At 56.1% G+C, this 16,299-nt stretch overlaps 1 protein-coding gene across 1 annotated transcript; it reads right to left on the bottom strand.

The window, feature by feature from the left end:
- Positions 1–13,530: 13,530 nt before the first annotated feature.
- On the bottom strand, positions 13,531–16,287 carry LOC119291406. The gene is made up of 4 exons (XM_037570161.1): positions 15,608–16,287; positions 15,353–15,437; positions 14,810–15,076; positions 13,531–14,709 (listed from the first exon to the last, which is right to left on the bottom strand). The coding sequence occupies exons 3-4, from the start codon at positions 14,997–14,999 to the stop codon at positions 13,661–13,663; spliced, it is 1,239 nt and encodes a 412-aa protein (XP_037426058.1). The 5' UTR covers positions 15,000–15,076; positions 15,353–15,437; positions 15,608–16,287; the 3' UTR covers positions 13,531–13,660.
- Positions 16,288–16,299: the final 12 nt, after the last annotated feature.

Raw genomic sequence — 16,299 nt, 5'->3', positions numbered from 1 at the left:
AAGAAACCTTAAAAGTTCAATCGACCGACAACCAAGTCGGCAGAAGAAATTCAAGATGGCCAGAGCGTACTAGCTATGGAAGTGGCCGCGTCATCAGCCCCCTCATCACCTGGGGCCTTGTCAACATCCATGGAAGCCGCAGAAGTTGCAGCGCTGAAAAAGTTCAGAATTCACTCGGTCAAAGCGGAAGTATGAGTCGGTAGAAGAAAACGCAGAAAGATGGAACACGCACCCAGAGGTAACAGGAACGTCCATCTGGATCTTGGGCAAGGCCTTCCTAGGCTTTCAAGGGGCAACCTTGGGTTGCTTGGCGACCTTCTCTGTTGGCTCCGAAGTCGAAGTCCGAGTGAGCTTATGTTCTTGGGTACTCGGAGCCACGGTCTTGTCGCGCCCGCCCGCCGGATCTTGGAGTTGCTTGGATCGATGCTTTGTGCGAGGTGGCAAGTCGACTACCTCTTCGTCGTCCGACTCATCACTTTCTTCCTCATCGTCATCTTCTGGGGATTGTCAGCCGCCGCTCTCTTCTGCGTTGTCCTCTCCCTCCTAGTCTTGCTCCAGGGCTTGTTCACCATTGGGCATTGAGTACATCTCGGTATAAACATACAAGACAAGAAGTCAATCAAATATCAGTCGGATTTAGAAACACTTACAAGACAGATTGAAGTACACTCGGTAGCAAGGCGGCAGCGCAGCGGGGAGAGTGGAAACAGCCCAGCGGCAGCGCGAACCTCGACGACGACCCCCGATTCGTCTTCTTGCCTCTCGACCAACATGTTCGTTTCCACTCTCTCCGCTACGGTCTCCATTGCTGGGCGCGATCTAAGGAAAAAGGGGGAAGACCGGTGCACTGACCGGGGGTCGCAATCATTGTTCAAGAATTCGGCCGAGTTACCACTTAAATGCCCATTTAATCGATACTCAGTGCCTAACTAAGGCGAATAGCACATACTCAATTCATTAAATGGTCAAGACAATTAACTGGCATTTAATCGATTGTCAGATGATTAACTGATCGTCAAACCGATTAATCGGTGATGGTTCAGGTAAGAAAAGCGGCATCCAAATAAAAAAAGGGGGCAACTGAAGCGACAATCCAGTCCATTATTGGCTGGCCCTGTAACCTCCGGCGTAGCACCCTCCCTCTCCCAAATCGCAGCGCCCGTGCCCCTTCCTCTCCTGACTCCTCATGAGCATGGCTTCTCCTCGCCGGCCCTAGCCACCACCGGCGATCTCCCTGCTCCCGTCGCTAGCCCTAGCCTCCTTCTCTGCCCCCCATCCCCTCCCACCCTCCTCTCCCCATCTCTCCTCCAGCCCCTACCTGCAGGTAGTGGCGGCATAGGACAGGCAGTAGCAGCGACCTAGGCCAGGAAGCGGTGCCGGCGACCTACGCCAGGCAGCAGCGCCGGCGACCCCTCGAACCAGGCCCCCATGGCTTCACCAACCAACAAGGTACAGTTCTGCTAAGAATAAGATTCATCTCAAGGTTTTAGTCTCTGCTATGATTTCCATCTAGTTTGGCTCTCAAGGTTTTAATCGCTGCTAGAACTCTCAAGGTTTTAATCTTTGGCAACAAAATTTGCAGGGGTCTACGGTATGGCTGCTTGTTGTCACATGTATGGCCTATGACATTATATTTTAGTATAAATATATAATATGTAGCTGTGAGCATTGGATTATGTGGTACAATACGTGAAAAACTAGTTACATGTTGCCAATATATTCCCATGTGCAACCAATTAATGATCGACTGATTAATTCAGTTAAATGGCCGATTAACCGATTAATCGCTAATCAGTAGTCGACCGAGCAGTTACCAGTTACCGAATTCCCGAACAATGGTCGCAATATCCTGGCAGTAGAACCAGGTCAACTGCCAGCCCCTCGCCGACTCAGGAAGTGTCATGGGAGGGAAAGTACTAATCTTCCTCATCTGGATTCCTAGACCCCCGCACATCTGGATCACATGCGTCCTCTCATCACTCGAATTTGCCTTCTTCACAGTCTGGGAGTGAATTGTGAAGATGTGTTTGAAGAGACACTAGTGCGGTCGACAGCCCAAAAAGTTCTCACACATGGACACAAACGCGGCGAGATACATGATGGTGTTGGGAGAGAAGTGGTGAAGTTGAGCACCAAAAAAGTTCAAGAAACCCCAGAAAAAAGGATGCGGAGGAAGGGAAAAGCCATGGTCAATGTGGGTCAAAAGAAGGACACACTCACCCGACCGCGACTGAGGCTCCGTCTCCCCCTCCGGCAACCTCACGGCCCCGGTGGCGATCAAACCGGAGGTGGCCAGCTCTTCCAGATCCTCTTGCCGGAGCGAAGATCGGATCCAATTGCCCTGGATCCAGCCCAGCGACAGCGCGGACCTCGACGACGACCCCCGATTCGTCTTCTTGCCTCTCGCCATCCCCGTTACCTTTTTCACATGCTCGAGCGCCGCCGTCTTGTCCTTCACCATGGTGGTGGGCGGTGCACTAGCGAGGCGGGCGGCGTCGAGGGCGGAGGGAGATGCGGGGGAGAAGCAGAGAAGGACGAAGGGAAACGAGGGCGCACAGTGCAGACGCCTCGGCCCCGACGCCTTTGAATGACCCACTTTCGAGTGGCTGACGCGTGGGCCCAAGCAATCCTGTCAAATCCCGCAACAGTCGTGCGCCGGGTACGTGGCGAAAAAGTTGGCATGGAAATCGAGGCGCCCTGTCTAATCCGTCCCGCTTACTACGTCCCGCTCCGCCTCGCGCGCTTCCCCAAAATTTTGAATCCCGTGAGATCCGGGATCCGCAGTAACCAATCGTGCCAAAGATTTTGCATTGAAGCAACACTTGACGAAAACCAGCATGAGTCCACTCTACAACTTCTGAATCGATCAAGATGACTGAAACGAAGCCGAAGTTTCAGCGTAGGCCTCCAATCCGCATGGGTACTAGTGAAGCACGAGGGTCAAGGTTGGACCAACTTGAACCTTCTTTCCACTCGGTCCTCAATCCATTCGGGGGCTAATGATGATGCCATAGACCTAGGGTAGGGTCATAGGCCTGAACTATACGCCCCACCCAAGCTCACTACCCTAGAAGCAAAGACATTCAAAGAGCAGCAGAGGGTACTAATTGGAGTCGTCGAGTGCAATCCACTCGACGAATCATCTCACTCGGATACCCCTCCCTCCTAATTTCACTCGACCAAGACCAAGCCATTCGACTATACAGGAGACCACTCGACCTGCAGGAGACCAGGAGTTACTCAGGATGGCAACAGTCAGGCGTTCACTTTGTAGTCTTAAAGGTCATTAAATACACTTTATAGCTGGCATTACTAGTAACGCCCTGTGTCTTAATGTACATTGAACCCCTGTAACGGAGGTGGGCTAGGGTCCTGGCACACTCTATATAAGCCGCCCCCTCCTCTGGGACAAGGGTTCGCACCCCCTGTAACACACACACCCATATTCTAGTCGACCGCCTCAGGGCACCGAGACGTAGGGGTTTTACCTCCTCCGAGAGGGGCCTGAACTCGTAAACGTGTGTGTACAACCTCACCATAGCTAGGGCCTCGCCTCCTCATATGTACCCCCTATTCTTACTGTCAGACTTAGTACCATGACAGAAGGCACATTCTAATTGATACCGAGGTTATAACCTAGGTTCTGAGCATGCTCTCAAGAGCTTGAGCACTAGCATATTCATCAAGGTTTGCCAAGATCTTGGTGACACCTCATACTAAGATGATGAATATTGGTGGAGGATGCAGATGCAAAGGAAGATAACACCTTCTCATATTTCACCTTAGCGAGGCCAAGGAAACAAAATCTGGATGATCGACCGAGAGACATTTAGCACTCCGCTTCTACGTTCTCCTTGATGTGCTAGCGTAACCCATTTATAGATATGGTTTGGTATCTAGAACATCAAGTAAAAGGTCGGACTTCAGGAGCACAAGAATCCATAAGGAACAACTACTGGAGTAAATCCTATGAAAACCTTATGGGGAGGTCGCCAACTTCCTCAAGCAAGATACTACAATAATAGGTCTTCCGGCTGGGTGTGTTGGCCAGGACATCCACTTTACCGAGTTACAGAGAGACCAATATTGTAGTTCTTGGAAAACATTCGAAGCATCATATCTGCCTGAGATTCAGATCTGGTTGGTGTTAGGATAGTCCAGACTCATCAAGTCGAGAAAGAAAAATGAAAGTTTGCAACACAAATCTACAAGATGGCATTGCGATATTATCGGGGAATGAACTACGATAGCAAGCTCCAAAACATGAGCTGGTTCTACTACACACATGTGAACACGTTGTCCCAGACAAGCATGACCGTGTAGTAGTCTTATAATAAACACTACCGAGTTCAGGTTGGAAACCATCATTGCGGATAACGAAGTCCTTGCATAAGTCATATGATTAGCTCTTATGAAGGAACTTATTTTCCTTTAACAAATCAGTGTGTGGCTTGGTGTGCTAGGAATACATATAGAATGAAGGTTGCAAGTCTCCAGACCACACAATACTTTGCACATATGCATAACTGACTTGGGATGATTCCAGAGGAAGTAAAAACAAGCTTTATCGAGTTCGCGGTGGCAACTTGCATCAAGTGCACACAAACTTAGAGGAAGTCACGTCTTTCATCCAAACATATACCTCATGAACGGAACACGAAGGCGTTGTTTACAAAGTTTCCAACACTAGCTTAATGTCCAACAAAATCTTGGAGAAGATAAGGATGTTGTCGATGGGCTCAAAAAAAACTCATCTAGGTTTCCATACAATGGAATTCCACAATCATGTGAACAAGGTGATAGCATTGGTCAGACCCAAAGATATAATGGTGTATGCTCGAGGGGTCAACCACGAGTAAGACAACAATACGAGCATCTTTGGTTCTGATTTGTTTTGACGATAGCCCATCCTCAAATAAAGATTGTGTAAGACAATGATCCAACAATTGATCACGAGGATCAATCGATGAAGATATCATCTGTCTTCAACACACACACACACACACACACACAAACGCAAAGAAATCCCTTCAAAATGGACTAAGCTAGGCAAATCTTTTATCTTCCAACTCTCCAAGTTGTTGTTTAGCTTAACCAACTAGCTCAGGGGTATCCAACACAGATTCTTGGAGAAGGGGTGGTTACCAGAACCAACTTGATCACGAGCTCAAAATAACAGTCCGGGGACAACCTGGTGATACTTCCGAGAAGATATTCGGAAAATCACGAACCACCGATATGCTACTAAGCTCGAGAGCAATATTGCTTTCGAGGCAAGATGATGTGATCAAATAAGCAAGGATCGACACAATCCTAACTCATTGATCGAAGAGTGCACCAGAAATAAGGACTATGTTGTCGGAGTAATGGGCCACGGGTAGGCTCACCCGAGTTCCTGAATTTGTCAAGACTTTGGGCCGGCTCTGCCTTGCTGCACCCTAGGCCGAGGCGCCGCCCACTAGGGGCCGGCTAGCCCAGCGGCCAGCTGCTAGAGGGCGGCCAACCATCAACAGACGGAATCACGAGTGGCCGACTCCAGCCAGCCGGCCTCTATGGAAGACGGCATCTAGCAAGCGGCCACCGTGCACCCTCAGAGTTTGCGCCCCCATCAAGAGGACGAGACGGGGTGTGGCAACAGTGAAGCCCTCACCCCCGGATCATGGGGTCAGCGTGGCCACGGTGTCCCGTACGGGCGGAGATCTCCGCACGGCGTGGCACTGTTGCCACTCTTCCCTGACATCACTCTGGGCAGGTGGAGCCCTGCCCCCCACGACGGCCTGTCGGTACGGCCCGCAGGCTGCGGGCCCTACCGAGCAGTGACATCCCAGAAGACGGCGCACGCCAAACCAGACGGACCGGAAGAGGGCCGGGCTCTAGCAGGCGCCCCCCCCTCGAGGCCCATGCACCATTAACTTGATGAGACCAGGTGTGGCTACAGTGATCTCCCACCAGGCGACAGGGACTATAGCCACACTGAGATGACCAAGCCAGCGTCATTAGCAGCACGGCTACAGTGAACAGCCACCAACCAGACCCACCGACGGCGGGAGCGGCCTGTCGGCTCCGTACCAGACCAGCTGGCGGGGCCCACCAGGCATCGGGCCCCAGTAGTCGGCGGAGAAGCCGGAGGCCGGAGACACTGACAGACGGGCCCAGAAGCCGGCCAGATTACCATTGTACCCCTGGGGCATAGGCCTATATAAACCCCCCAGGGCACCCATGCAAAGGGTTCCCACCCCATTAGACCAAGCCACATTCCCAGGGCAGGAGAGAGCCAGTCTTGCCTTCTCCTTCCTCTAGCATACAGCTCAAGGAGCAACTTTGTATCACTTGTGCCTATAGTGATCATGCGGAGACCCCCAGAGCAGGACTAGGGGTGTTATCTCCTAGGAGAGCCCCGAACCTGGGTAAAGTTTGCCGGCGTTCGTGCCTACGCCTCATCCCGCTTCCGGGCACCGGGGACGTTCTACTCGCTCCCACCATGATAAGCCATCCTTTGGCATATGTTGCACCCAACCCCCGACATTTGGCGCCCACCATGGGGTGAGGTGCACCATCTCCCGGAGACCTGCTCTAGACGGGAACCTTGTTCCCTCCCGGCGAGCGAAGCCAGCCCAGCACGCCCGACGGCATCAGCCTCGACGCCCTGCATGGCGCGGAGATCGCCTGCGCGGCGAGCTGCCTCGCCGACCTCGTTGGCGAGGTTCACCTCTCCGATGAGCTGGCCTCCGACGTGGGCACTGGCTGCCCGAGAGCCGCCTCGTCAGCCTCCTCGACTAGCTTCACGTCACCAGCGAGCCTGCTGTGGACCTGGAGTCTGTTGGCTCCACCGACCCGATGATCGTCGACTCCGACACGGTGTCGCTTGACGCATTCCCCACCAATGTGGTGATCTACGACGAGCCGCCACCTTGCGAGCACAGCGGTGGAAGCACCGTCATGGAGGTACTCGTCATTAACAGTGGTGAGCGCTCTAATGGAGAGGCTCGATACCCACTCGATGCGGCGCTGCGAGACTTGATGGTGCCCATCCTAGAAGACGCAGATGCTGAGATGCTGGAGGCACGCCACGTCCAGCTTCTCGAGAGCGCTGGCCAACTGGCCAGCATGCGACGCGTCTCGGACGCCTACCAGCGCGAGATGGACCGGGCCATCGGCGGCACGCTGGCTCCTGGGGGGCCTAGCCACATCGGCCCTGTTCGGCAGCGTGGCGGGACCATCGCCAGCATATTCGGGGAAGAACACCCCGTCTATGCCACGCCTGCAGAGAACATCCGGGCCGCCCACGCGGTGACGGAGGAACTGGACAAATACGAGGGCGACGAGCGTCGCCACATGATGGAGCGAGTCCAGCAGCTCCTAGACATGGCTGCCGCGTTGCACGAAGCCGGCTGCCGTGCCGAAGATCCCGCACCGCAGAATGACGAGCCGCCCCTTCGCCAAGAACACGGCACGACATCCTCGACGCCGACTAGTGGCGCCCGAGGAAGACGAGGCAACGAGCCAGTGGCCATCCGGAGCTGGACTCGCCTTTCCATCGAGCGTGACGAAGACGGCCGCCCACGAGCGGTGGAGCGCCAAGGCGATCCTCCGCCTCCTCCGCCTCGCGGAGCAAGATATCCCACTCCGCCGCATGTCACACACCCGACACTCGGCGACCGCCTTGGCCGCCGAGAGGGAGTCGGAGAGAACGACACCCACCATCGGATTGACCGCCTCAACCGATCCCTGGCACTAGAAGAAGAAGATGTGCTGGGCCCGCCCTGTTTCGGCCCTTGAATCCGGGATGAGCCCTTTCCCAAAGGGTTCACCCTCCCTCGAGATACGCCCAAGTACACCGGCTCCATGAAGCCGGAGGACTGGCTGGTCGACTACTCGACAGCCGTCAGCATAGCAAACGGCAATAAGCGTGTTGCCGTGAAGTACGTCCTACTCATGCTTCAGGGCACTGCTCGAACCTGGCTCAACAACCTGAAGCCCCACAGCATCAACAGCTGGGTTGATTTCACCGAGGCCTTCATCCGCAACTTCACCAGCACCTACAAGCGGGCTCCCAAGCCCCGACAGCTCTCCTTGTGCGTCCAAGGGCCCACAGAGTCGACTCGCGACTACCTCACACGCTGGACCGAGCTGCGCAACTCCTACGAAGGCGTGCACGAGGTGCAGGCAATCGAGTACTTCACCGCCGGGTGCCGAGAGGGTACCCTACTCAAGCATCCACTCCTCTGCGATGAGCCCGAGACGCTCGACGAGCTACTGATCATCGCTGACAAGCACGCCACGGCCGACTCCTCCATGAAGGCGGAAATCCTAGTTGATGCATCCGGCAAGGTGGCACCTCAGGCCCCTTGGACTCCGGTTGGTGACACCAGTCGGCGACAGCAACCAGGTGACAACAAGCGGAAGGCCACCCAGCGGGCTTCCACCAGCTGGCAGGTGGCAACGATCGAGGATCAGCAGCCGGAAGGGCAGCCGGCACCCAAGCGGTAGAAGGGCGGCAAGTCCAATTGGTTGCCTGCCTTCTCTTATGAGCAAACCTTAGATGCACCCTGCAAGTTCCATAGCAGCGCAAAGCCGTCCAACCACACCACTCGGAAGTGTCACTGGCTCACCAGAATCACCAAAGGAGATGGACTCCTGCCTCCTCCGCCTGCCGGACCGCCGCCTCCTCAGCCCCAGTAGCCGGCCGCCCGACCAGTCGGTGCCATACAAGACGAGTACCTAGAGGAACACAGAGCCTATGTTGTGTTCACCAGCGTGGCCGATGACAGACGCAGCAGACGGCAACAACAACAAGAAGTGCAAGCAGTGGCCTCCAATACTCCAGAATTCATGCATTGGTCCGAGAAGCCTATCAGTTGGAGCAGGGCCGACCACCCAGAAGTGATGCCTTCCCCTGGTTCATACACCCTGGTCTTAGATGCTACCTTTGCAACAGAGAGGCGGGCAGCACGTTTCTCCAGAGTCTTGATAGATGGCGGCAGCAGCATCAATATCCCGTACCGTGACACAATGGAGAAGTTGGGAATCAAGCAGAAGCAGCTCATCCCCAGTCGGACTGTATTTCATGGCATAGTCCCTGGCCTTTCCTGCTCACCAATCGGCAAGACGCAGATTGATGTTCTCTTTGGAGACAAGAATCATTTCTGCCGTGAGCCAGTTTGGTTTGAAGTGATGGACCTCGAAAGCCCCTACCATGCACTTCTTAGTCGGCCAGCTCTGGCCAAGTTCATGGCAGTCCCCCACTATGCCTCCCTCAAGATGAAGATGTCGAGTACCAAGGGGATCCTGACCGTAGTCGGAGACTACAAAAAGTCGGTCGCTTGCGCCGCAGATAGCAGCCGGCTGGCCTAGTCCCTTGTGATCGCAGCTGAGAAGCGACTCCTTGACCGAGTGGTGGTGTTGGCCGGCAAGAAGCCGGAAATGTCACTCATCCACCAGGAGTCGGAGGTTGAGGGCTCGTTCAAGCCGGCCAAGGAAACAAAGAAGATACCCCTGGACCCGGAGCACCCGGAGAGGCACGCTGTCATAGGTGCAAACCTTGACAACAAATAGGAAAGCGAGCTCGTCGATTTCCTCCGTGAGAATCGGGACATCTTCTCATGGTCTCCCAAAGACATGCCGGGTGTTCCGACGGATTTCGCCGAGCACAAGTTACATGTCCAACCTGACACCAAGCCGGTCAGGCAGCCCTTGAGCCGCCTGTCGGAAGAGAAGAGAAGAGTTGTCTGAGAAGAAATAGCCCGGCTTCTAGCAGCCGGATTCATCATGGAAGTGTTTTTTCCAGAATGGCTGGCTAATCCAGTCCTAGTATTGAAGAAGAATAAGCAGTGGCGCATGTGCATCGACTACACCAGCCTCAACAAAGCCTGCCCCAAATATCCCTTTGCTCTGCCAAGGATTGATCAAGTGATAGACTCCACAGCCGGATGCGAGCTCTTGAGTTTTTTGGATGCATACTCAAGGTATCACCAGATAAAGCTGAACCCGGCCGACAGGCTGAAGACTGCCTTCATCACGCCATTCGGAGCCTTCTGCTACCTGACCATGAAGTTCGGCTTGAGAAACATCGGCGCTACGTTTCAGCGTTGCATGTAGAAGTGTCTCCTCAAGCAACTTGGCAGAAATGCCCATGTCTATGTGGATGATGTGGTGGTGAAGACGGAGAAGCATGGCACGCTGCTAGAAGACCTCAAGGAAACTTTTGAGAATCTGCGCCGATTCCAGATCAAGCTCAACCCGGAGAAATGTGTCTTTGGAGTACCAGCCGACCAGCTCCTTGGTTTTCTGGTCTCAGAGTGCGGCATAGAGTGCAACCCGGTGAAGATCAAGGCCATTGAGAAGATGGAGGTGCCCACCCGACTGCTGGACATGCAGAAGTTCACCGGCTGCCTGGCATCAATTAGCCGTTTCATCAGTCGGATGGGCGAGAAGGCTCTCCCTCTGTACCAACTCATGAAGAAGACCACTTTTTTCGAGTGGAACGACAAGGCGGACGAAGCCTTCTCCCAGCTCAAGAAGATGTTGGCAACCCCGCCTGTCCTGGCAGCTCCGACTGAGAAGGAGCCCATGCTCCTCTACATCACTGCCACCAGTCGGGTTGTCAGCACAGTCATTGTGGTAGAGCGCAAGGAGGAGGGTAGAGCATTGCTGGTCCAGAGACCGGTGTATTACTTGAGTGAAGTATTGTCCGCCTCCAAGCAAAACTACCCGCATTATCAGAAGATGTGCTATGGCGCGCACTTTGCTGCCAAGAAGCTGAAGCCTTACTTTCAAGAGCACCCAATAACTGTCGTCTACACGGCTCTGCTTGCTGAGATCCTGGGAAGCCGGGATGCTTCTGGCCGAGTGGCCAAGTGGGCCATCGATCTGGCCCCTTACACCATCTACTACCAGCCTCGCACCGCCATCAAGTCGCAAGTGTTGGCCGACTTCCTCGTCGACTGGGCCGAGACCCAGTACCTACCACCAGCACCAGACTCCACCCATTAGCGGATGCATTTTGATGGTTCGAAGATGCGCACCGGTCTGGGAGCCGGCATCGTCCTCACCTCTCCCAAGGGCGACAAGCTCAAATATGTGTTGCAAATCCATTTTGCCGCCTCCAACAACGTAGCAGAATATGAGGCACTCATACACGGACTCCGGCTTGCCAAGGAACTCGGCATTCGCCGGATCCTGTGCTATGGTGACTCCGACTTGGTGGTCTAGCAGTCGTCAGGCGACTAGGATGCCAAGGACGCAAATATGGCAAGCTACCGTTTCCTCGTGCAGCAACTCAGCGGATACTTTGACGGGTGCAAGTTCCTTCACGTGCCAAGAAACGACAATGAGCAAGCGGATGCTTTGGCACGGATCGGTTCCACCCGCCAGGCGATACCAGCTGGCGTCGCCTTGCAGCGCCTCCTCAAGCCATCTCCAGAGTCCGACTCCATCTTCGTGCCGGCCCCTCCTGAAGCAGTCGGATCTGACTTGAGGATACCGGAAGCCGACACGGGGACTTCGGTAGGCGGCCCGGGGACTGCAGCCGTCGCACCCGGCCCGGCAATTCCAAAGCCCGGCCCGGGGACTTCTTCAAGACAGCAGGCGGCAGCCGACTCCAACCCACCGCCTCCCAGCTCAACCGCCCTCGTACAAGTTGTTGTCGTGGCAGTCGGAGAAATAGCAGCACCTTCATGGGCTCAACCCATCCTCAAATTCCTGGTAAACAAAGAGCTGCCAGCCGACGAGACACTGGCCCGACAAGTGCAACGGCGGGCGGCGGCATACACTATAGTCAACAAAGAGCTGGTTCGGCGCAGTGTCACTAGTGTATCAGTGCTGTGTGGAGCCGGACCAGGGCCAAGCAATCCTCAGAGATATTCACCAGGGTGAATGTGGTCACCACGCGGCCTCAAGAGCACTCGTGGCCAAAGCTTTTTGTCATGGATTCTTTTGGCCGACTACTCTTGAAGAGGCCAAAGAGTTGGTCCAGAAGTGCCAAGGGTGCCAAAGATTCCGCTCCAAGCCTCACTTGCCAGCTTCTGCACTCAAGACTATTCTGATTGCTTGGCCATTTGCGTCTTGGGGTTTGGATATGGTGGGGCCATTCAAGACAGCCCGTGGCGGCATGACTCATCTGCTTGTCGCTGTGAACAAGTTCACCAAGTGGATAGAGGCCAAGCCAATCAAGAAACTGAATGGGCCGACTGTCGTGACTTTCATCGCCGACATCACCACTCGGTACGACATTCCGCATAGCATCATCACCGACAATGGCACAAACTTTGCCAAAGGAGCCTTGGCTCGTTTCTGCGCGACGCAGGGCATCCGACTGGACTTAGCATCCGTTGCCCACCCGCAGTCAAACGGCCAGGTTGAGCGAGCAAACTGCCTCATCTTCTTTGGCATCAAGCCCTGACTGGTCGAGCCCCTTGAACATTCGGCCGGCTGCTGGCTCGATGAGCTGTTGGCCGTCCTCTGGAGCATGCGCACAACTCCAAACAAGTCGACCGGCTTCACGCCCTTCTTCCTCGTCTACGGTGCTGAAGCCGTCATCCCGACAGACATAGAGTTCGACTCCCTGCGAGTCACCATGTACACCAAGGCGGATGCCAAGGAGGCGCGAGAAGACGGCGTGGACCTGCTAGAAGAGGCCCGACTGCTGGCACTCAGCCGGTCCGCCATCTACCAGCAGAGTCTGCGCCGATACTACAACCGCAAGGTGAAGCCAAGATCCTTCCAAGAGGGAGACCTTGTGCTCCGGCTGATCCAGCGAACAGCCGGCCAGCACAAGCTCTCGGCGCCTTGGGAAGGCCCCTTCATCATCAACAAGGTGCTGGGCAATGACTCCTACTATCTGATCGACGCTCAGAAGCCCAGAGCATGCAAAAGAGATGATTCAGGCAAGGAGACGGAGAGGCCGTCGAATGCAAACCTCCTCCGGAGATTTTACAGTTGAAACTAGTATGTATCACACTACCTTTTATATTATGTACAAAGACTCCGGGTCCCCCGAGACGAACTCGGGGACTGCCCTCCTTTTATCTATATGATAAGTGTTATGCCCATAAGTGTGCTTCTGTTTTATGATTTCCGCCTGGCACCGGGTCGACCAGTCGGCCCGGAGGTTTGCCGCCCTCTACTATATGCCGCCTCCCGCAGCCGGACAAGTAATGTGTTGGAACCTAAAACCTCTTCTATCAGAAGCCGTAGTTCACAGAGCGGCTGCATGGCGGGCAGAAGTGGCAAGACAGTGCCCACATGAAAAATGGTTAAGGAAAAAGCACATATAGCCGAGGTCGGCACCATACCTGCCCGGCCAGTTGTCGAGCAGCCGGCCGGCCGGCCTCTGCCTCCCTTGCAAAAACCTCCAAATGGCTAAGTACTTGCCCTCCCGCAAAAAAGCTAAGTACTCAAACCAGCCATAGTCCGCAAAGCGGCTGCTTGGCTGGCAAGAGGGTAGCTAAGGAAGGACGGCAAAGGAAAAAAGCAAGGAGTTCACGCATGGAAAGCTAGAGATTGGCAGAGCAAAGCATAAAGCTGCGACAGAATATTTACATAGATAAAGGCCGATCGGCCGGCATTCAGCAAAGTTTAAAATACACCCAGCGGGTGGAATTGTGCGAATTTAACAAAAGTGTTCAGAATAGCAAGCAGGAAAAGAAAAAAGATAAAATCCCTAAGGAGCGGCGGAGGACTCCGGTTGGGCGCTCGGGTTGGCAGTGCCGGTTGGCACAGCAAACAGCTCCGGCTGGATGTTGGGGTCGGCAGTGCCGGTTGGCACAGCAGACGGCTCCGACTGGATGTTGGGGTCGACGGTGCCAGTTGGTGTAGCAGGCGGCTCTGGCCGGACGACGGCGTCAGCTGCGCCGATTGGCGCGACAGGCGGCTCTGGCTGGGCGCTGGAGTCGGCAATGCCAGTCTGTGTGATGGAGGGCTGGATGACAGAGTCGGTGGCATCTGTCGGAGGCACGGGCGACTGGTCGGTCACCACCTGGCCGCCTCCAGCAGCAGCCGGCGCTTTGGAGCGTGGGTCGTTGCTTGACGCCCGGTCGGGGTGGGGCTGATCATCCGCACCAGCCTCCGACATGTCGATGTCGATGTCTTCTTCCTCCTCCTCATCCTCATCCTCCTCCTCGTCCCCCTCCTCTCCTTCATCGCTGGAGTCGATGACTTCGGCCGAGTCCTTGTTGTCCTCTGAGTTCAGCCCGAGCCACTCTTGCGGGGCTTCGCCGCCTTCCTCGACCACCTCCGGAATGAAGATGCTGGTGTCGGTGAAGTCGGCGACCGCCGCCGCCCTGTTAACAAGTTCGGCCTCCACCGCTACCAGCTCCTCCTGCGCTTCCAGCCGGAACATGTCCAGCTGGGCTAAGTCCAGCCTAGGATACCACGCCATGACGAACTCAAGGGCGCGGCGCGCTCCTGCCTGGGCTACAGAGCCCTTCCACGCCTCCAGGCAGTCGGCCGCCACCTCCAGCCAGTCGGCGCTCCGGCTTGGAGTGCACGGAGCCGGCAGGCCTGGCCAGAGGGCGGCAATCTCCTGGGCCCCGACGCGCTGAAGACGGAACAACACTTGATGGGCGGGCCAAAGTCGGGCCTGGATGCTGAGGATCTGCTCATTAAGGGTCCGAGGGGCGTCAACGGCAATCTGCGCGCCTTCCGCCCTCCGCTCCTCGCACTGGGCCTCGATGGCTTGGCTCGCGGCGACGGAGTGACCCGGGAAGAAATCTGTTTGGGCAGAAAGCAAGGAAAAACAAAGTCAGAAACAAGCAGTCGGCTTAGAAGAGGCCCGCAGCCCAAGACAACGAACAAGAAGAACAAAACTCACCGTCGACCAGGTCCTCGATGTTGCTGAAGCAGGCCGTCGTCTGCGCCTCCTTGTCGGCCCAGGCGGCGCGCTCGGTTTCGAACTCGGCAAGGAGATCGGCCTCCTTCGCCTTCGCATCCCGCTGGGCCGTCTTGAGAGCCTCCGTCTGCTCGGCGAGCTTGGTGACTAGCCGGTCCCGCTCCTCGGTCATCTTGCTGCACTCCGCCTCCTTGCCGCACAGAGCGGAGTTGGCTTCGCCCAGCTGCTGCTGCAAGGCGGCGTTGGCCTCTGAAAAAAGGGAAAGAAGAAAGAGCATCAGTCAAGAAGACAAGGCGGAATGTAGTTGCCGGGGAGATCCGGCCCGACTGCCCAGCAGTCGGCCCAAATCTCAGGGACTACAGCCCGCGGGTGCGCCATCGCGCCCCCACAGAGAAGAAGTAATTAACGAAGAAAGAAACATTGAGGAGATTCGGCCCGACTGCTCAGTAGTCGGCCTGAACCTCGGGGACTACAGCCCGCGGATGCGCCAGCGCGCCCCCGCGAAGAAAGGGAGATAGAGCTTACTCCGGCTCTAGGTCAGATGGGCAGTCTACGTCTCCAGCTCCCGAACCCTGGAGTTGAAGGAGACAGTGCAAAGATTATGATAGTCCTGCAGAAGGGATATCAGACAAGTCAACATTTGATATATACAAGTTAAAGTTCCGGTCCGCCTGCTCAGCAGTCGGCCCGAAACTTGGGGACTATACCCAGTGGGTGCGCTAGCGCGCCCCCACGAAGAAAGCAAGAAGATCAAGGAAAAGGAAAGTAAGGAAAGCTTACGCAGATGGAAGCCCGCGACTCCAGGAAGGCCTCGTTGCAACGCCTGAGGGCTTCGGCTTCGGCCCGGAGCTTGGCCTAGACGTCAAGGGACGCCTGGTTCAGGGCGCTCGTCTCGCCCCCGCGTATCCAGCCTGTGGGCGCGGTGCTGGTTGCCTCGGTGTCGGGGACCGATGAGCTCGTGGCACCGACCTCCTGCGGCTGCGGCGCTGAGGCCGCCTTCTCAAGGCGGCGACGCGCGGGTGTGCGGACCTCAGGAATCAGGTCCGTCACCACCGTGTCCTCGATCGGTGGCACCGACGATGCGGCCGGCTACTCGTCCTGCGTCCCGCTGGCTGGCAGCGGCGGCGGTGGCGGCGGCGGCACAAAGACGTCCGGCATGGCTACGTCGCCGTCCTCCCGCTCCCGGATCGGATGATCGTCGCCGGCTCCTCCGGCCGTCGCCACAAACTCAGGTGGAGGCGGCGCAGTGTTCAGGGGCGTCACGAGCAGCGGCTCTTGGCGGCGTGCGGCCTTCGCGAGCCGCTCCTTCTCTGTGGCTTCGGCCTCCGCCTGCGCCAGCGCCCTCTTAGCAGACGCGGCGGCCTTGCCCGCCTGCTCCTTGGCCAGCTGGTCGGCCTCTTCTTTACGCGCCTCCCACGCGTTCCGCTCTGTCGTCTCCCGGAGGTCGGCGGCCGGGTCAATTCGCCGGCTGG

Source organism: Triticum dicoccoides, chromosome 4B, assembly GCF_002162155.2.
Source record: "Triticum dicoccoides isolate Atlit2015 ecotype Zavitan chromosome 4B, WEW_v2.0, whole genome shotgun sequence".
NCBI lineage: Eukaryota > Viridiplantae > Streptophyta > Magnoliopsida > Poales > Poaceae > Triticum > Triticum dicoccoides.
The sequence above is the reverse complement of the archived record's forward strand: the minus strand, read 5'-3'. Positions and strand labels throughout refer to the sequence as shown.